Genomic DNA, 22,494 nt, shown 5'->3' with positions numbered 1-22,494 from the left:
TAGTTCCATGCTCGATCAAAAGCCAATCAAAAGCTTCTACTATAGCGCCGTTTGCGGCTAAATAGTGCGTTAGACGGTTGACTGGTGATGTCATTTCCGATTACAAATTTCTTACCCCCACCACCGATATGCTCTCTCCAGTCCTCCATGGCCAATCATAAGATTGATTTATTCGGCAGCCATTTGTAATAGCGATAAATCAATTTTATGATTGGCCATTTGCGAGTCCAATCAGGACTCGTAACACCGGTCGCGCTTCTCTGATAATCTAGGACTCTAAGAAGGACAAAGTATCACGTGTATCGCTCGTATACCTTTCTCTCTCGCACTGCTTGCCACCTTAGAACTCGCTTGCGGCCTACAAAAAACAAAGGCATTCCACCTCCATGTATTATATACTCAAAGCTTTAATCGTACATGGACTATAAGCATTAATGTAGAAAAGTGATCACTTCTGAGATTGTGAAAATTTCCGAGGGACAGAATCAATTATCGTGGATGTATATACCTCAAGCTTATTGATTGGCTATAAGCTAGGAAGTTTCTAGATACTCGAGTACTTCTCTATTCTGCAGCCAATTAATACGCTCGAAAAATTTGTGTGTAATGACAAATGGACAAATGTAATATCAGCCATATGGCGTCGTTGATGTTTTGCGTTTTCCGCATCCGGTTTTGAATGAGTCGCGAAATCGCGGTGTTTGCATTATACTTGTCGTGCACTTCATTAAAGTGATCCAGAGTCAAAACATAAATAACATAAGTACGCAATAGCGTGCGAATAACATTACTCCGGAAGATTTGTTCATAATCAGCGGTGAGTTCGCCCGATGATTTCGTTTCTTAATTATTAATTCTTAGACACGAAACTTAAATTTTGCGTATCCTTCGAATTAGACGTAGTAGATATATATTTTTAAATAGCTGAAGATACGTATCTTTATATTTCTCATATCATAACACCATAAATTGAGTTTATTATGCGAAAATAATATTTGGTTAAGCTCTCAGAATTAAATTCGGAAACGTAGCACTTGATAGATTGAGATTGTGTTTACAGGCGACATGGAGGTACCTGTGTTCAGTGACAATGTCGCACAACAGTTGAAAGAGTTCGCTCGGAGATGCATGAATGATGTGTCTCTTCTACATGATCCAAAACTATCCTTCATCAAAGAGTTAATAGAACATTATGGTGGTAAGGTGCCGGAAGCTAAAGCAAACGGTTCGTCAGACACTAAAACAGAATCCGAAAGCAAACCTGCGCAACCTGCACAATCTGAATCGGAACCCGAAACCGAGGAGAGTGAAGAGAGCGACTTGGATCTGGACATGACTGGCGTAATTGGTTTGTATATTTATGTTTTTCCAAATTGTATCTATCTATGTTTTTTTACATTGTTCCGCACAATAAATGTATAACAATGTATGTGTCTTTCTTTTTTTTTTTAGAACCAGATCAAGATACTCCTCAAAAAATGGGGAATTCGACTTTACAGCCCACAGAGGAGGAAATTGCAGAGTCACAGGCAAAAAGATCCGAAGCAGTCTCGGCGTTCGTGGAAAAGGATTATGAGAAAGCCATACACCTTTATACAGAGGCCATTGTATTGAATCCTCAGGCGGCATTGCTGTATGCTAAACGCAGTCAAGTCTTCCTGATATTGAAGAAGCCGAATGCTTGCATTCGCGATTGCGACCGTGCTTTGGAATTGAATCCAGATAGCGCAGCAGCACACAAATTCCGAGGAAGAGCCTATCATCTGCTTGGAAAATTCGAGGAAGCGGCAAACGATCTGAGATTAGCCTGCAAACTAGATTTCGATGAGCAAGCAGACGAATGGCTACGTGAGACCACGCCGAATGTAAGTATTGCTTTATTTTCTGCATGATGTTTTTTTTGCATAATGAATATATTCTGTTTTGCATGTGTAGAGTACTCGTGTTACTTTCAAAACAAATGTTTTTGTATGAAATATGAGTTTCCAAAGGGAAGAGTTATTATTTAACTTTAATTCTCTAATTAACTTCTTATAAAATCAAGATATATGGGATGAAAATTAAAGTCTAACTCAGGACCGAGTCAGGTGCCATTCTAGAAAATAATATTTAAGAAATTATAGATATTTGAACTTTTATACATCATAGTTAAGTTATAAAATTCTACAGAAATTTAAAAAATTTAAAAGTATGAAATTCTTTAGAAAACTAGTGATAAAAGCAATATTTTTGTATTACTGTTGTATAGTAAATTAAGAATGCAACGTTTATAGACATGTAATTTGCACATTCGTGTTATTGCTCATAACCCATGTTTAACATATATAACTGCTGCTTTGAAAACAAATCATTCTTTGAGATAAGTTTAAGATAAGTTCTTGCAAGCCTGCGTATTTGTCTTCTTATTAAATGTTAGTATTTATGTATTTTTATCTATTATCTATTATTCTTTTATAAATATATAATTCAGTGTATTCGAGTATGACATAACAACATATACAAACAGAACAATGACACATTCTCATTTAAAACTTATCCAAATACGTAGTAAATTGTGTGCGCGCGCGTAAGATTTATATAATGAATCACATATACATATACAATGTGTATGATTTAAAGGAAAAAAGAAATAATGATAAAATTTTCGAAAAAAATAGTGACCCTAAAAATAGGCCAAAAATGCCCTGTATTCTCCCTCGATTCCGGACTTTATTTTGATGATAAATGATAGTAAACCATGAGACACTAATTCTCTGAAACTTTCAAATGGAGCCTACTCTTTGTTGGCAAGTTATGAAGCCTCAAAGTTATCATTTTATACCATGTTTCTCAAAACGGATCTTTGCATGCGAATAGCTTTTAGGCAAAGCATTTTTGAGAAAAATGTTTCAGACAAAAGTTGTAGAATGTGAAAGAGTACACAAAATAATAACCTTTACTGTGACCTTGAAGACACTCCTGAAGATCATTTGGAGATCAACTTTGCATTCGCATGCAAAGATCCGTTTTGAGAAACACGGTATAAAATGATAACTTTGAGGCTTCATAACTTACCAATAAGGAGTAGGTTTCATTTGAAAATTTCAGAGAATTAGTGTCTCATGGTTTACTATCATTTATCACCCAAATAAAGTCCGGAATCGAGGGCGAGAATACAGGGCATTTTTGGGGTCACTCTTGAAATCCATTTTAAAGACATGAAGACCATTGTCATTTTTTAAATAAAATTTTATAAATTGTTTGTATTTACATGTAATTTTTACATGTAAAATTATAGTACATGTATGTAATTTTTGTTGTTCTATATGTATAAAATATTAAAATATTAGAAAACAGTTATAAAAAGATCATTAGTTTTACTAAAGATATATATTTTATACTTTATTCCACACATTTAACATTTTGACATAAAATTTAAAATATTTCTAAATATAAACTATTTATTTTTTGATAACTGTTCTTTAATACTTTTATACACGGAAAAATGAGATGAATTAATTGATAAAGAAAATATTTAGAGAAACGTCGATACCGACATACCTTTGTTTGTGAACTATATTTCTTAAACAAGAGCTATTAAAAGAGAATTAAAAATATAACTTACGTAACATAAATTCGAATTAACAAAGAAGTATTTTCTATCAGATAATATAGCAGTTTGTGTAATACTGTTTCGAATTTTACAATAATTAAATTTTGTGTGAGATAAATAAAAATATACATTCGAAAAAATGATCCTCAAAATACTGACACTAGGTAGTAATAGCATCTATTTTTTTTTCTTTTACAAGAATTATCTATGCAAATATCTCCAAGTTAATGTGTATAAAAATTTAAATTTAGTTCAATATAAAATGTTTTTTGTTGATTTATATGCATACATTATCAGTTTTTGCAAAATACAAACATGTAATGTGACAGTTTTTTTGGTGGGGGGGGGGGGTTTCTTGTAATACAAGAGTACATTTAATCCCGATAGTTATTTGACACAAATAACACGTAACAGTATATAAACATTAGATTTACTTATCCGGTCCGTCCGTTTTATAATAGGTGTGCTGGTTTACGTTGCATTCCGATTTTACATTTAAAACATTGCATTATGTGAAAAATAAGAAAAATATAAATAAAACAATTTTAGGAAGCTAACATAAAATATGCTAATATTATTAAAATATATCCTCTATTATTTAAACTATGCAATTTGCAAAAAGATCGCAAAAATTTTATTTTTACATTTGTATAATTTATTTTTAGCTTATTTTATATAGAAATAAGTCACAAATATATGAAGTATGAATGTTTACTTATTTAATTACTTAAACAGATCTGTTTTTATATGTATAGTATTAATAAAGATCAATGTTTAATTTCCAAGAAATAAAGGAGTGTCATTTTAGGAGACTTGTCGGTATCGGTGATTTTTCTCTAGTTACTTTTCAAAAATGATATATAGCTTTATATTGCAAATTGCATAATTTTTTTAAAAGCAACTGTTTTTTACAATTGATTTATTTCATTATATTTTACGCATAAAAGTATTAAGATTGATCAAAAAGTTATCAAGAATAAGTTAAATAGTTTACAAAATACTTTGTGTCATAAAATGTGTTAGAATAAAGTATAAAATTTTTAGTAAACTATTGATTTTTGATAACTCTAATTTAATATTTTTATATGTATAATAGAATAATGTAAAAGAATCATATTCTAAAAAAAAATCGATTTCAATTTTATTTAAAAAAATGGTGACCTTTATGTGACTTTGAAAATCCATTTTTTCGAAAATTAATCTTATCGTTATTTGTCCCCATTCAGACCATACAATTTTTGTCAGAAATATTTTTCCCAAAAATGCTTGTTTTCCAAAGTAATCAATAATATCATTTACAATGAAACAGCCTGTATATATAATTTATATATAATGAATTATATATATATATGTGTGTGTGTGTGTGTGTGTGTGTGTGTGTGTGTGTGTGTGTGTGTGTGCGTGTGTGCGTGTGTGCGTGTGTGCGTGTGTGCGTGCGTGTGTGCGTGTGCGCGTGTGCGCGTGTGCGCGTGTGCGCGTGTGTCAGCTTAGATATATACATATATTGTGTCAATATTTTAACTTTAACTAAAGAAGTAGATGCCTTGATAATATGTCTATAACATTAAATTTACTTGAAATAATTTCCGTACAATATAGAATAACAATGATGACAATAGCAACAACAATGGTAATAACAATAATAATATCAACAATACACATATTCAAACGCTAAGTCGCGTTATATTCATGTAAATGACAAAACTTGCTTCGTTGTTTATTTTTTTAATCACTTACAATGTCTCTAATATGTTCGCGCTTTTATTGAAAAAATTAATTAATGTAATATACAACTGAACTGAATGTCACATATTTTCATTACATTAATTAATTAATTATATTAGTTAATTATACCATATTTATCTTAATATCATGATATTCAATAAAGATTATAGGTATAATGCAATTATTCGAAAGTTTGCTTAAAATTAATGAAATATGAGACAACAACAAAAACGATTTAAAGATATAAAAAGATTATTTAAGAATTCAATTTTATATTGAATTTTGCAATCTAAGAGTCATTAGGATTTAAAAATTAATAATTGGTGACTCTGAAGATATTTAAAGATCAAGTGAATTTGAAAAATTAGAAATCTAATAATTTGGAAAAACGTATGATGAAAAATTTTAATATCTTAAATTTTAAAAGATCAAGTAAATGAATTTTTTTAAAAAGATTTAGTTCAAAGATATAACAAATTTATATTCTGTCTAACGTGAACTAGAAGGAAGTCCTAAATTTTTGATAAAAAAGAAAAAAACACCGTGATTCATCTCACACGTTAACTGAGCAATGCGTGAGAGATCAGCGTATTTTTAATTATTTAATTATACATTTTAATAAGAACACAAAATCAGCTTATACAAGGTATTCCACAAAAGCCACAAGAAGAGATCATCTTATCTCTTTTTCGCAATGGAAATATTTTGGTATATAATTAGTTTAATTTCCCCGGTACAGAGGAATTTGGCGGACGAAATCGGTGCTCGCACGTTACATCGATTCTGGAGAGTCTTATCTTCTTTCTAGATAATCAGCAGACGTCGATTCGTCACGAGAATATAGGGATACGGTGCAACAGTGGTTTAATTTACGTTTTTCAAGAGCTCGAGAAAATTAATCTTAAAATTAGAACAATTATACAATGAAGATGAAATTTATAAGTTACGAAATATAATTATCTAAAATAGAATTAATTTTACAGACAGGTTATTATCTATCTGTAAAATTAAATTTCTTAAAATTAAAATTAGATGAATAAAATTTGCAATTTGCAAAAATTAAATTTTGTGAAGAGAAGCAAAGTGAATTACTAAATTTTGAAATTAAAAGTTTTTTGAATTTGAAATTTGTCTTGAATTTCGAAATTAAATTCTGTAAATTTTGATAAATTTTTTCAAGTATCTAGAAAATGTAAAGGTAAATTACTGTCGCACCGAAGCCTCGAATTATTGCCGAGAGGAACCGATATCTGAACACATAACTCTCACTGTCCGCTTTTTGGATCGGAATGGTAGCACTCGCATTGTTTTACCAGACACAAGCAAAAAATACACTTGCTCATCTGCAACCGAGGAAGTATCCCGACCACTGAACTCCACGTGATATCACACTCCACATACTCACGTTTTTTTTTTTTTTCACATTGTGTCATATCGTGAGGGACGAGGCTAAACTATTCGGATCTAGAAATTACATGGCATTACTCGCTTGCTCAAATGATGATACTCCCCCCACCCCCTCCCCCTTCCGATTTTCACGCTTCGAGACCTTCATGCCCTTCCGCTGCTTTTCGCGAACTGCAGCACTTCTTTTGCGAACTCCGACCTCTTATCATTGGAGCACCTCGAATACAACTCGCGAAGATAGCTGCGATCTAACTGCCTGTGTGCGTTTCAAGAAGAAGATCCTTGGTACCATCTCAAATATCGGGCTTTTTTCAGCTCGTTCACCGTCGTCGTCGAGCGTCTCTTTTAAGCTACCAAGGCATACAGGCTGAGTAGTTTCTTCGCGATATCTATAGCGGAGGTCTAAACGTTGTTTTGTCGCCAATCCGTATTTCACATGGTATCAAAGATACTCCGTTCTGCGGACGCGAACGCGCAACTCAACTCGGCGGACTGTTGCTCTCGCTCTCGTGCAACACCGCCTCCACTGACTTCTTGTAGTTGCCCACCAGCTCGGGTAGATCGTAGGCGATGGCGACGTCGAGCCTGTTGATCGGACAGCCACGGAAGTACGTGCATGTGGAACTCAGCAGCGGGAAGTCGTAGAGCGAATTTAACCGGAAGAAGTCACGGTAGACATCCGGATCAGGTAGATCGTAGCGCGATATGTTGGTGAGCGTGCTGAGGCCCTCGTAGATATGGTAGTCCTGCGGATTCTCGATAATCTTGTCGCTGATCTCCCGCTTGTTGCCGAAGAACGTTTTGTGATTGTAATACGTCGTCAGGTAGCAATCCACCATCTTAGCGTGATTGCGCACTCGTACCTGAAATTGTCAAAGATCGAAAGGCAAGTCAAGATTTTTATTAGACTAATTTTATTTTAATGAAAGTTGATTTTTTTTTTAGTTCTTTAATAGATTCTTGTCGCGTTGATTTCTGTATTATTTTTTCAAGAGAGATAACTGTTCTTTTCACTCGGTGAAATTGACGTAAACTCACCGCGAATCTTCTGGCGCTCGCTATCTTGTGCTCGACCCTCTTGTTTATTGCGGAACGTAGGTCGCGAAGGAATGCGCGTTCTTGAGCGTACAGCAACCTGATGGGTGCACCAGCCTCGTAAGGTAACGACCATAACGACGTGGAGTACATTATTGGCGGCTCCGCGCTTGACATGAGCGGCGATATATTCCAGATTAGGGCGCCCTGCACCCTCATGAGTTCCTCGGGCTTTACCTGATCGGCTTTGTTGAGGATAATGCGGGTCTATTTGAAAGTAATGTTATATTACATTAGATTTTTTTTTTAGAAAAAGTCTCTTTAAGCAAAATTGCATATGAATTTTACTCAAATAGTTTCATCGTCTCATTCACCTGATACTCTCTTCCCTTTAATTGGTCAAGAATCGCCTCGGTTTCGGGACCGACGTCCAACTTGGCGGGATCGTAAACCAAAAATATTATGTCTGCTCGATCGATGAACCACTGGCACGCGTCATTGAAGGGAAATAAGCGCTGAACTTGCTTTCGAATTTCCAAGATACCCGGAATCTCGACGATGTTTACCTAGTAATACCACATAATTTATATGAAATTTTATTATAGTTTCATCATGATACATCACGTGTAAATTATGTTTTGAATAATACTGATTACAATTTTTCTCTTTTTTTATTATATATTTTAAAGCCCATTATTAACAAATTTTTAATCATGTGTGATGAACATAATAAACTTGTTTTGTTTAAAGTTTAGTTAAAACCTTAGAGTTCTTAATAAAGAATAAAGTTTAATAAAGAATAGAGCAAAGTTTTTATCTTGCATAATTTTAATTAAGGATCAATTGTTAAAATGTAAAATATTAAACATTTTAAGTACAAGTAAAAATTCTGAATTCAATCTTTACTAAACATATGATTCCAAGTTATTCGCATATATTACTGATACCTATATATTGCAATAGATATTTGTAGATAATCTGCAATGGATTTGTAGATGGATAATCCGTAATGGATTGTTTATTATCGCTTACTTTTTCTAGCAACTTATTATTAAGTCGCAGGCCTCTGAGTCGATCCAGGAGTCCCTGTCCGAATTTCTGCAGTCCCGAAAAAGTCCAATCGGCAGCCAACTGAGTGCCATCAAGAACCTCCTCCTTCTCGCCGTGCATTATTATGTTGAAGTACGCCGGTGATGGCTCGGCTCCTGTGTCATTTTTTCCATTTGGCGATTTGCAATGCTCTTCTAAGCACTCTCTCAAACCACCTAAACACTCTCTGTATATTCATGCTCCTAGCATGCCATCTACCGCTAAGTTTTTGACTACTTTCAGCTTTATTTAGCACTTTATTTAGAAGAAAGTGTGAAAAAAAGAGATTACGTTCCCTCTTCTAGCTAATTACCCACCTGTCCTCAATGACATTGACTTGTACTCGATGTCGAGCAGATAATTAATGATGGACGATTTTCCGCCGCTCCACGGTCCCATAAATAGTACTAGTGGCTTGGAAAATATCTCGGGATCTAATAAAGTGGAATAATAAAGTGGAAAGATTACAGATTAATAGGAGATTGCAAATCTCAACTTAAAAGTACATTCATTTATTTTATCTTAATATTTGAAGCGAATGAATTAAATAAAAATTACAACTAATTTTAAAATTATATAAACTTGCTTACCTCCGAAATGCCTGTTGCTTAAGTCTCTGTACTTGTACATGGTTTCTAACGGTTTTATAGCGTTGTCATAGAGCCTCTTCAAATCCCTAAGAATAATGTCAGCCTCTCTTTGTATAGCTCGCTCTTTTTCCTCATTTTCTTCATCCAATTTCAGCAACTGATTAATATGATCTCTGGGTCGAAGATTCTCCGGAATTTCGATTTCTTGAATTAGGTCCTCCTCTGGAGTAGATTCCTGTTCTTCCTCACTGGCAGCTGACGACGTAGAGAATTGTATTACAAATTATATTAACTGTATTCTATATGTATGTCAATAATTGTATATACATATGTCAATAATATAAAATGACGTAATTAATATAATTAATGTAACAAATATGTTGTAAGCATGATAAAGATAGAGAGGATGATATCTCTCGACTATTGTTTACAGTCTTGGTCACATAAGTACCCCCACAAATTGACATAAACGTTCTGTATGTAACGAAAAATGAATTAAAAAACAATTTAATTGAAAAATATTGTTTATTTTTATAATAATTTTAATATTTTACTAGTTTTTCCTTAGTTTTTATTACAGCTTTTTCCAAAAAATGCAATAAATGCTTTGTATTGTACTTATGGCCAAGGTTATGCATAAGATCTTTTTTACCTTCTTCCGCAGATTCACTATCTTCAGCGCTTTTTTCACCGATTTCTCGTTTGCCGCGTGATTTTACATCTTCACTTTCTTTCTCCTCTGACTTCGCGTCTTCTTCCTCCGATTTTTCGTTCTTCTCTTCAGTTTTCGTATCCTCTTCCTCGGATTTTGTTTCTTCCTCCTTTGATTTCTCTTCCGCAGATGCCGCTGTTCCATCTTCTTCATCTTCAGCAGATTTTGCCCCCACTTCTTCCTCCGACTTTGTTTCGTCTTCTACATCTTCGGAATTTACTGTCTCTGCATCTTCTGCGCTTTCTTTTTCTTCACCTTTAGCTTCAGTGCTTTCCTCAGTGTCATCTTTCTCATCCTCCGCGCTCACCGTCTGATCTTCGGTCGATTCGGCGCCCTCTTCGGCTTTACTGTCAGCTTCTTCCTCAACGCTAGCTTCCGCGGATGCTTGCTGAGTTTCCACCTCTTCTTTAGACTCATCTCCTACTTCTTCAGTGGCTTCTTTGGATTCCCCTTGTTCCTCGTCTTCAGCTTTCGATTCATCGGTTTCCTTTTTCTCTTCGGACTTCGCATCGTCGTCTACTTTCTCCTCCTCGGATTTTTCGTCATCTACTTTTGTTTCTTCGTCGGATTTATCTTCGTCTTCATCAGTTTTCGCCTCTTCGATCACTTTTTCGGAAGAGTCGGTTTGTTCTCCATCGTCTTCAGCGGACGCCCCTTCAGCCTTCTCTGCTTCTTCTAAACATTGATATTTTTTTTTATTACATCCTTTAAAACTTGCATTAACAACAAATCCGAAAATGTTTATTTAAAACATCAACGATTATCAATTCTACCTTCTTGAAGAGTGCTAATTTCAGCACTTTCATCAATCACGGCTTTATCGCTTTCTTCTTCTTTCTCGGATATCTCCTGCGCTTTTTCTTCGCTATCATCAGCTTGATCTTCGGTTATTTCCTTACTCTCGTCGGCGGTCGCTTCCGCGCTTTCCTCTACCGATCCCTCATCTTTAACCTCTTCTTTCGAAGCATCGTCTGCTGCCTCGCCAGTCTAAATAAGATTTTTGTTTACATATTCTGCAAATTAACTTTCATTGTGTGATCAAATGAAAAATCATGCTTACTTCCTCGCTCGCAGGTGACGTTTCCTCATGACTCTCTTGGTCGATCTCGATTCCGACCTCTGCACTGGTCTGCTCCAAAGATCCTTCAAATGAAATATTCTAGAAATCGCTGTGTTCCAGCATATTCGCCATCATCTAGTATTACCTGTGCCGAGATCCTTAAGCGCTTTTTCGATGTATGGTCGACATTGGTCCTCGGATGGTACCAGCTCGTCTTCGCACTGCACTCCTAAATCATTATTTCCATGCTTAGTATTTTGTTTGAATTTTAAAAGAACATTGTCTCTTATACTTTATATATGCAACATTTTGTCAGAGAATGAAAACTTAAGTTTTTAATTAAGTTTTAAACAGAACAAGAGGTTTATTTGATAATAAATCTAAAATATCTATAATATTTATTATTTATTAATAATGCTTTTCTTAGACACTTTTTTTTCACAATTATTTTATTCTTAAAATCTCTATTGAAATATTCAAAATGTTCAATTTAACTTTTCTCTTATTAAGTTTTTGGATTTAACATATTTTTAACTTATTCTACTTATTATAAAACCCGTTAATACATATAAAATCATATACGTGTTTTTATTAAAAGATAATCATATGCCATTTGTTTAGTTCCAATATAATTGAATTCGTCAAGTTCACCGCGTCTGATTAATACGCGATATCGAATAGCGAAGTTGACATACCAGAGGTCTCGTATTCATCGCTGAGATATTTGCATTGTTCGCGTTTTTCCGAGCGTCCCCGGCTGCCAGAAATTTTCGGCTAGGAGAGAATTCTCGTTGCGCGCGTCGTTAATGCGGCCGTGCCAAAAGATATCGCGCGCGGTATTAGATAACTCGATTGCACGGGGAGACGGAGCTTCGGGGCGACGGTGGGTTTAAACGCCACGCGACCACCAACCCGAAATATCTGACCCAGGTGACGCAAGAACCTGTCAAAGTCATTACGCACATTCTGGCCGAGCGGGCCGTGCGCGTGTTCGCGCCCGGTGACAGGTGTTCAGGAACACCTAGCGCGACTTGTCATCCGACGTGTCTGATGAAAGTTTGCATTGCCGCCATCGAGTGCGCTTCATTTACAAACTGACGTGCGATTTTTACACTATGATTAAACAGCTAATTCTGGTTAAATGATACGATTGAGTTTTAGCGAATGTTTTAATTGCGCGCGTGCGCACATTGAATTAATTGAAAATTAATTGAGGGTTGGAAAAGTAAAAGAAGCAATTGATTTATTAGCACCGAGATTTTTTGCAAAATTTGATTTATATGGATTAAAAGTTTACGGACAAAAGAGACACAAAGAAAAAAGAAAAAAAAGTATATGTTAAACGAGAAAGAGCTTGATTTGAAAGTGACGTTTTCTAATCATTCTACAAAATTTTTGGAGTTCTAATTATAAAGATACGTGTTTTTTCCTCAAATGCAAATAACTAAAATACTTGAAAGAGATTCTATGTTGTTGTTTTCCGTATATTTTTTACAATTTATTATTTGTTTTTTAATAGTTATGAAATTATATATACTAGAAAATAATTAGATTGACTTTTTCATTAATATTGTATATGTAATATTGGAGGGCTTGCAACAGTGGACTAATTCACATTTTATAACATGAAAAACGGAGAAAATAAACTCCTAAAGTTTGTTATTTTAATTTTAGATAGATAGATAGATGGAATTTCATTTTCTCTGTTGTAACAAAATGTAAGTTAACCCGCTCGTGCTGGTGCAGTAAGCCCTTCAATTGAATTTACATTTCATTTAATATAATACATAATATGTTTTTGTCTTGATGTTATCTTATTCGAGTAAGTTAGTCTGCATCTTTGCGCTTGAGACACTCTTGTATCTCAAATTTTATTGGAGAAAGCTATTTGCGAGGAAAAAGCTTTTCTCGACTTCTTTTTAACCAGTATTACAATATCGACAATGGTTTACTCGCGGGTCTAATTTAATAGGAACCGCGAAACGCGAAGACGGTGGAATTTCCACCGAAGAAAATGTCGATATCATCTTTCTAGGCGGTACCTGGGACGTGGCCGGCGTCTAAGTTTAGCGGCGGGTAGGCGGCTTTGAGCCGAGCAACACTCGAAAATATTTATATATTAGACGAGCGAATCGTATTTTTATCATCTCTTCCTACGAGGAAAAATTGTGAGTTGATTAGACCGCTCGTTTCTGTCGGTCAGACGAAGTTTATTAACTTAATAGGATATTGCCTTATTTTTATCAATATATGTTTTAATCAACGTATGTATAGCAACTTGGACTTCACATCGCGGAGAAAAAGTGATAATATTGGAATTTTCGCGATGTCGAATAAATCTCAAGCTGCACGATACAGATATTTATGAAGATATTATGAAACTTGCGTATTTTGACTAAAACTGCTGTAACTTCTCAGTTAGATGACATGGTACACTTACATTTTAAAAAGCAATCAAACTGATGCAATTCGATAAGATGAGGACTATAAAAATGTGACAGTATCGGTGAAATTGCAGAAGACTCTTGCCAATTTTATTTGATGAGTTGCTTCGAGAGGCTTGGATGCCGCCCGGTAGTACCTCAAACGTCAGAGAATCGTTGTAGTTTATGAGTTCACGTGATCCATACGTAAACACGAGAAGTTTCGTTTTGTGGGATATCTTTACGTGTCTCACTATATCTCATTGTTATGTCACGCACCACAATTTCTGGCACAAAGTTCTCAGTTCTTGTAGCTTCTCTGAGAAACGAGATCGTTTTCTGCTTTCGATCGAAGTCCTGTTATTAGCTCTTTACGTTAGATTTCCCATTCGTCTCTTTCACTACATAGTAGTTACGCGAAGAAACAAACCTTTTCCCTTCTTTATGTGTATAATATTTTGATCGAATAATATGACGAAATTCCTGAAATACTTCGACTTAATCATATTGCGATTTGAATGCAGAAAGTTAAATATGAGTGATTTACTGCCATGTTTTAAGACTCAACCTCTTGAGTTCTTCCTTTAAGACTTGATCCATTTTTGAAGTCACTTTTTAAAACCTCCATCCTAAGTTATTATTGAGTCTGTTATCTCTTGCAAGGTTATACTTTCCATCATTTCCTTAATGGCAAAATTCGCGTCTCCTGTCGGTTTCCGGAGTAATGCGGTAATACGAGCGAATTTTGAATTGCGAGTGATAGGAGAAGACGCACGCAGGCAGCTGTCGTTTGGCAAGCGCAGCTGCGCCGGATAAAGATAGAATCCCGAGTCTTGTTCCATAGTCTACGATATGTATAGCTTTTTGCCGCACTTAGTCGTAAGAAATTTTTGCAACATAAAATTGTCATAAAATTTGATACAAATCTAAGATTCAATATGAACACTTTTTTCTCTCTGACATAATCTTCATAAAGTATCATTGTCTTTTTCTCATGAAAGTTCATTTCTAATCGTTAGCATAATTAAGATGAACTACGTAATGCTACTTGGAAAGCAAGCATTCGATTTGTCGATAAATATCGAATAAAGAGACTTTTTTATTAAATTTATTTTACGTTTGTAATTTTGTACGATTTTATTGTTATTTACAGTTATAACAAAATTTATGGAATTTACGATAACTCAATCACATAATTAGAACAATTCATTTCTGGAGACTTAGAACGATGCTGGCACGGATTTATGCGGTTTCTTATGTAATTATCATGCGGGTTGATGACAGCCAACTCCCATCGATTCCTAAAATAACAAATCCTTGAATCGACGACTTTTATTTAAGCTCCGAGACGACGCGTTGGGCGCTTTTCTTCAGCCATCGGCAATTTAATTTATTCAATTATTGCAGAAAGTGAAATATCTTCATTTTAAAACAGTACATTGGAAATATACTTAGCGAAGTATATTTAAAGGGATCACTTGAGTTTATTAACCGCCTTATGAAAAATTATGGCGAATATTTTTCAAACCTATCGCATTTAGTGCCAGCGATTGCTTAAATTACACGATAAATAGAAATGATAAAAAAATTGCTGGAGTTAAATGAAAAATGATACAGGTGATAAAGAAAATAGAGATAGGGATGTATCTTTATTTTTATATCTATATATATATCTGTATCTATATCTTTATTTTTTGATAAAATAAATAAATTGTTAATTAGAAACACCAACGAGATTCTTATAGATTCTTAGCCAGATGTATTAAATTATGGTTGAATCATCAGTGCATTTACGTTTAGGAAGCTATAGGGGCTGATGACGCGCACCGGATATCTTTACGTAACATTGACCTTCGTCAGTCAATCGTCATAGTTTCGTCAATGTTTCAATTTCATTATCGTCGACTCGATCGATGTCAATTGCACATCCCGAAGAAACTATCTTTTATCCACATTTTTTCTTTTGCTTACAGCAACTCTGGTCGCATAATTAGAACAATTTGAACAAGCCCTGGTATTAGTCTCAATCAACTCAAGATCCGGCTTCGATGTCCGAGTTATAACTCTAGATATGGGTCAGAACAAACTTAATATTCGATATCGATGACAAGATTGGTGAAGAAATTAGTTCATATGAACCTTATTGCGAAGAAATTCTATCGCAAGTTCCAAAATATACCGCACACTTAGTGACAAACGAGCTGGAGACTTCGAATTTATTGATTACGATGAGATTTCATCGATTGATCACTAGCGCGAATAAATTCATGTTCGCGAGATCCAGAGAGCTCAACGTAACGATTCCGATCTTCAAGATGTTAAGGTTTATCCCGCCTTTATGAGTCTGGCGATTTCTTTAGTTTTTTAATTTTTTTTACTGACCTCGTAAAGCAACGGCTAGAAAGCTCAGGAGGAGGCCCACGACGAGCGCGGGTCTCATCCGCGCACCCGTCATCTCGTCGCACTAGACACTACGCGATCGGCCGGGGCCAGGGCTGTCTGGCGCACAGCTCGTCCTCTCTCACTTCTCGATCCCGTCGTCGCCCTCGACTCCAACTGGCCCGCGAGGCACTGGCATTGTCACTACCGCCAAACCCCGAAAAGATCGCCCCTCTCTTCCTTCTTCCTCTTATCCCACGGCAGCGATGGACGCAAACGACGACAGTGGCGGTCGTCGCGCTTTTCTCTTTCTCTTTCTCTCCTCTACCGTCCCGCTTTTCCACGGGCCCACCTTCCTCCGAACCACCTTGTGGTCATCGGTCGGACCACGGAAAACTTCCTCGATCCGGATACGGAAACGCTTTCCTCACCCTCACACACACGACACACACACGCACACGCACACTCGTTATATCAAGCCACAGAGTTGAGCGCTCTCCGTGGCCTGCAGAGTCGGCCGCGATCGACAGCTGCGAGAGAGTCGTCTGTTGACTTTACGAGTACACTCGCTTTTGACGTTGCTCGACGTTTTGGTTTTCGGGTATACCGGACGCATTAGCGACAGCGCACCAAGTCGGTGGTACAAACTGAAATCGGCCGAGTCCGCTCTTACGATCTTCAATATTGACTATTTCCTGATCTCGATTTGTTTAAGACGAAAAGAATAACGCGTATAACGTTAATAAAAAAAGGGAGAGAAGGATTTCTTTCGACATGTATGGGTAGTTTTCATTTTTACATAGACACGACGTAGATCAAGGTCGCCTATTCTATGCGACTACATGAGATCCGCAATCAAAATAGTTATTTTGATATTAGGATGCTGTAATATGTATTAGGATTTATTTTGACCGGCGCTCATCGTCAATTAATTATTTTAGACTTCTGAAAAGATAACTTTCCTTCTAGCTTGCATTTTGATATGAAAAAGTTTAACTTTGTTACAAGTAAAAATTTGTTATCAGTGTCAGAGGGCTTTTCTAGTTAATTCTCGAACATGTTGGTATTAATTAAAATTAATTGAAAGTTATGTATATCGATATTGTATCTATTCAAATTTCAGTTATCATATCATCTGATGTTTAATCGTCTGAATTTATTAATTATATAGGTTTATTTGTAAAGATGATCCTAAGGACAATCCGACCTTTTCGTCTAGTAATGTTCATATTCTTGGCAACTTCGTAACTAACAATAACTCTTCGACTATTAGTACCGCCACAAATACACGTAGTATCTTTCTTCTAGTAATGTCGCGCGGTTAGAAATTTCGGGCTATATCGTGGCGTATTTAAAAATATCTCTCGGCATTCCCGGTGCCCATCAGAGACTTCTATCTGGAGGGGCCAGGTAGAGTGACATAAATCGTTGACCGCTTGACGATCTCGTTCGCTGCGAGCCGCTAATCGAAACGTCATCTCCGCGATCATTTCACAGTTTCTATCACGACTCTTATCCTATATTTTTCCATTTATCATGAAAACACCTATTTTCTATCATTATCCTTTCCACCGTTCGCAGTATCGTTCGCTCAGTAGCTAGACTCTGTAACTCTTCACGACAGTGTCGTTACATTGTCATTGCAAAGATATACTTAATACATAGTAAAAAAAACTGCGCAACGACAATACAACAGTATACTGAAAAGAAGTTGTTGAAACAATTAAATGCGTTTTATTGACAGTTTTTCTTTGGTTCAATTATATATATATGGTTTGAATTAAACATACATCAATAACATTAACATGATATTTTTTTTGTGAATCAACAAGTATTTTATTGAATTAACAAAATATTTGTTTGACACCTCGTGATCGCAGAGTATAGTTGAATCAAGAAATATTTATTTAATTTAACACTTTTTTTCTCAGCGTAACTATCGTTAAGAGTTACGGAATCTGACTTCAGCCGAGAATGTGTTAAAGTTGCAGTCACTATTGCACATTTAACGATGTAATGATGTAGGTAATGATGTAACGAAGAGATTTGACTGTAAAATTTGGACATTTTATTTAAATTTCTGGATTTGAATTTTCAAATTTTATCTTTAAAATTGAAATCTGGATTTTGTTGTGCTTTCGCATTTTCAACATTTTGAGAATATTAAGTTGTTATTTGAAATTTTATTAGGAGTACAAAATTTTTTGTACTTCTGATAAAATTTCCAAATCTTAAATTTATGTGTAAGAACTTTGTGATTTTACTGTATGATATATAATATTACGTAATATATGATACTGTGATAATATCAATATCTTGCTGCTATTTTTTTACTGGCTCTTTATAATTTATGTTCTAACTTACAGATAGAGGGGGATGATTGAAAGACGAAATTGATTTTTAGTATCTAAAATATCTAAAAATGTTTAAAGATTGATTTCGTCGATTAAGTGTCATTAAATACCTTTTCTTTCTGAAAAGAAATTTTAAAATTAAATTCTCGTTATTACGCATGAGTTGTAATGCATGATACGTGCTAAGTTGGCTAATAAATTTCCGTAATTTCGTATGTCCTTCAATTTATCAATTATAAGCGTGGAGAGGAAGATTTTGCTGCTTCATTGGCGAAGTCGACTAAACGAAGCGTAGCGCACGACCGGAGAGATGAGATTCGCCGCGAAATACGCGCGCACAGACGCAGAGAAGCGTCAGAACCGCGGGCGCCTTTATATTTAGAAGCCCGGGTCGCATCCGTATAAGGTGGCCCGCCGTGCAAAAGTCCTCTCTTTCTCCTCTCTTCTCTCTCACTTCGTCTTTTTCTCTTTTTTTTATTAAAACTTGCGAAAACCCATATATTTAATTAATTGGCTTGCAGCTGGAAGAAATAAGTGTCCTTTGAAACGAGAACCTCCTTGCTCCAGTAAAAAAAATATCTTACATTACAATATATGAGTGCGTGTGTGGATGTTTTTATTATTATATATATATCTCTCATTTTATTATACATATGATAAAGTGAATTAAAATTAAATAAAGCCTTTAACGGATGAGACATTTCTGTCTTGTGAGATACATAAGAGTATACTATTATATATTAAATAATTTTTCTTCATGTATGAAATTGCGTGTATAGAATTTTGGAGAGAGCAACTGGTTTTTTATTATGAAAAAGTTTTATCGTACACAGTTTAAATGTATTAATGAATTTTAATTATACTCGAAAAGGTCTATATTTGCAACATTAATCAATATCTTTTGCTATTTGTTAGATTTCTGTATCATCATTTAATTTTTTTACGATATTTTGACACTTTTACAAATTATGCTTCGATTTAATGGTTTACTTTACAACCTAAATTTGTATTCAAAACTGAGCGCAAATATTACGAGATTATCAGTACAGTTTTGATATAAACTCTTGATATAAACCTCAAGTATAAACCTTAAATTAATTTCATTTTCTGATAAAAGACAGTAATAACAGCTAAGGAAAAATTAACAAAATAATTAAAATTTTTATAGAAATAAATATTTCTTAATAAAACTATTTTTTTAATTTTCGTTAGATCATCGTAGATCATTGTATTACTGACATGCACTTTATCAGATTTTTTCAATATCTGCATGTTAATGCAGCAACACCTGTATGCTAATATATTAGGTATTTACTAACTTCGAAAACTCATAAAAAATCTAAAAATCTAAATCTCTTCAGGAGATTTAGATTTCTTTTTAACTCTTGAAAATCAGGGATCTTCATAGATTTTTGTCGATACTCACGGAAAGAGTGACCCAAAAAAATCACCCGTTTTTTGGGCCCTCGGGCCTTTGAGACTGAATTGTGTGCCAAATGATACCTTATAATGAGACATTAATTATGGAGAAGTTTCAAGTTGAGGTGACAATTATAAAACGTTCACGTCAATTTGTGGCAGGGGGGGGGGTGCTTTATGCTTACGGCCAAGGCTGTATCGAAAGACACGGTCGTGTCTCGGCGCTAAAGAGTACCCGCGAGACCAGACGGGTCTATTTACGCGAGTCGGCGAGTTGCGAGCACCCGAGATTTTCGACGCTCAATAATGTTTTTACAGCGTTTTTCTTTTTGGAAGAGAGGGAAAACGGGAGGCAAATATACCTATTGGCGGTTAAATGCAGGACCGCTTAGTGATCTATAATAGGCTCGTTAATTGTATATATGGTCACAATATGTATATATATTTTCAGCCAGGCATGTTTCACGTCATTATAATTTAAGATTTGGACGCGTTCCTAAAGATCCACGAGGTGGATCACTCTTTTCCGTAAAAGATCGCGAGGATGTCTCATTTACTTACGCCTATGTTTAGATCGAACCTTGCGCGCGTTCACCATCAAGTTCACAGCTTCATTCCGTGCATACTACCCTCCTCCTTCCTCGTCACGTTTAATTCGCGGTCGCTTTTAATTACACGCTGACTTCTTACACGTAATATCTTTACGTGTGACATCGTATTACTGACATGAATTTTATTAGATTTTTTTCATTATCTGCAAGTTAATGCAACATCTATATATTAATATATTAGGTATTTACTATTTTGGAAAACTTTTAAAAAAATCTAAAAATTTAAGTCTCTTTTTAGGAGATTTCTTTTTAACTCTTGAAAATCAGGGATTTTCATAGAATTTTATCGATACTTACGGAAATTTTTGGAATTTTGTTTTTAAATTTCAATTCTGTCTCTTTTCGAAAACATTGTATTTTATATTTTTCAAATTTTTCTAGATAATGCAAAATATCGATAATTAATTAGCCATAGATATGACATATCCGCGTATATTCATGTATGTGTGACTCGCGAGTTTTTACAAAAAAAAAATTAAGGTTAGAAGTTAGAATAGAAGCCAATATACAGCAGAAAAAAGCTTTCTAATACTATACTGCAGTGAGTCTTCTTACTATTCTATAAGTTTCGCGACTTTAATTGTAGAAAAGAATAGATATATAGGTCTCGTTGAATGAACCTGTCTTCACAGTGAACGACTAGTTATTTAAGAAAAAAGTGGTTTCACAGAAAAATGTTTTAGGGCAAAAGTTGTAGGGTTTAAAAAATCTATTTACTGGTCTTACCGATTTGACCTTGAGCGGCGTCACCAAGGTCAGGTAAAGGTCACATTAATTTTTTTAAGTGGAATCCCTATTTTTTATTCCAGAATCTAATAGCTGTTACCAAAAGATTTCCAAAACACTTAGATAAAATATTTTTTGGTTAAATAAATCTCGAGTTATGAAGCTTGAAAGTTGCAGTACCATCGGCATTAGCATTATCCAAAGTGTCCGAACACTGGCTGAAATCTTTTTAATGTTATTCAGGATTATAATCTTGATAAAATATTAAGATCAAGGCCATTAAAGATTGTTGCTCTTATTTTTGAAAACTATTTTTATTTTTTGAAAAAAAGAGCAACCTCCAATGACAAGCTCATAATCTTGAAAATTTTCAAGAAAACAATATTCAAAAAGTTTTAAGGCATCGTTTGGACACCTTGGATAATGCTGATGCCGGCGATACGGTAACTTTTAAGCTTCATAATTCGAGATTTGCTTAATCAAAAAATACTTTATTATAATGTTTTGAAAAGCTCTTGATATCAGCTATTAGATTCTGGAATCAAAATAATAGGGTGATCCATTAAAAAAAATTAATGTAACTTAATGTAATCCTTACCTGACCTTGGCGACGCCACCCAAACTGATAAGAGCAGTAAATAGATTTTTTAAATCCTACAACTTTTGTTTGAAACAATTTTCCATAAATTTTTCTGAAATAATTAACCGTTCCGGAACTTTTGCCCCTCACTGTATGTAATTTCTACTTATATGTATGGTATAGTGTGTTCTATATGTATACACTTACGTGTTGCTTGCACTCCAATTTATTTCAAAGTTGCATTAAAAAATTCTCTAATTTACCTGATATTTTGAATAAAAATACATGGAAACTGAAAATTTTTTCAGGGAATTTTTTTACTAGATTTGAGTAAACACTAAATGTTTAATAGCTAACTCTTGTATGTCTTTTGATACAGTTTTTCTAACCAGTAACTTTAAGTAAATATTGTTTTTTATAAAAGAAATAGATATAATAATTTAGACAATAATTATGTACTAGGCGCGAAAGATAGAGGAACACAAGAGAAAGAGGGAACGAAAGGCGCAAGAAAAATTGGAGCGTGAGAGACAAGAAAGATTGCGGAAAGCGCGAGAGGCTGCCAAAGCTCGCGAGGAAAACACACGAACTTCCCAAACGGATGCGGGCAATACACCTCCCGGGGCAGGAGAGTTCTATCAATTCCTTAAGGATCCTGAAGTACGTCAAGCTTTCGAGGTGAGTCGCGAAAAAAACCTTTAATAAATTAATAATATTTATAGTTATGTCCGTGCTATATTTTGGAAAATACTTGTTTTTACGTATTATTACTACATAGAAAAAAATAAAATA

General features: G+C 34.7%; 2 protein-coding genes across 3 annotated transcripts in view; one reads left to right on the top strand and one right to left on the bottom strand.

Annotated features, from left to right (window-relative positions):
• Window positions 1-532: 532 nt before the first annotated feature.
• The window catches only part of LOC105456606 (putative protein FAM10A4), a 23,943-nt gene continuing 1,981 nt past the window's right edge, over window positions 533-22,494 (top strand). Inside the window, exons 1-4 of the mRNA XM_011700784.1 lie at window positions 533-817; window positions 1,061-1,348; window positions 1,453-1,865; window positions 22,165-22,380. Of these exons, the coding sequence (XP_011699086.1) occupies window positions 1,066-1,348; window positions 1,453-1,865; window positions 22,165-22,380 (912 nt within the window). The 5' untranslated portion in view covers window positions 533-817; window positions 1,061-1,065. The remainder of the gene's footprint in view (window positions 818-1,060; window positions 1,349-1,452; window positions 1,866-22,164; window positions 22,381-22,494) is intronic.
• On the bottom strand, window positions 6,724-16,286 carry LOC105456605 (sarcalumenin). 2 transcript variants are annotated; one of them, XM_011700782.1, is made up of 11 exons: window positions 16,016-16,286; window positions 11,356-11,439; window positions 11,211-11,293; window positions 10,924-11,137; window positions 10,091-10,825; window positions 9,439-9,693; window positions 9,166-9,282; window positions 8,792-9,024; window positions 8,134-8,325; window positions 7,763-8,026; window positions 6,724-7,587 (listed from the first exon to the last, which is right to left on the bottom strand). In XM_011700782.1, exons 1-11 carry the CDS (start codon window positions 16,086-16,088, stop codon window positions 7,204-7,206), a joined length of 2,634 nt encoding a protein of 877 aa, XP_011699084.1. In that variant the 5' UTR covers window positions 16,089-16,286; the 3' UTR covers window positions 6,724-7,203. The 2 variants fall into 2 exon arrangements, with proteins under 2 accessions (XP_011699084.1, XP_011699085.1); XM_011700783.1 differs by having other exon boundaries at window positions 8,792-8,964; window positions 16,016-16,285.

Source organism: Wasmannia auropunctata, unplaced genomic scaffold, assembly GCF_000956235.1.
Source record: "Wasmannia auropunctata unplaced genomic scaffold, wasmannia.A_1.0 LD335633.1, whole genome shotgun sequence".
Lineage (NCBI taxonomy): Eukaryota > Metazoa > Arthropoda > Insecta > Hymenoptera > Formicidae > Wasmannia > Wasmannia auropunctata.
Note: the sequence above shows the minus strand (reverse complement) of the source record. Positions and strands in the feature narration are given on the sequence as shown.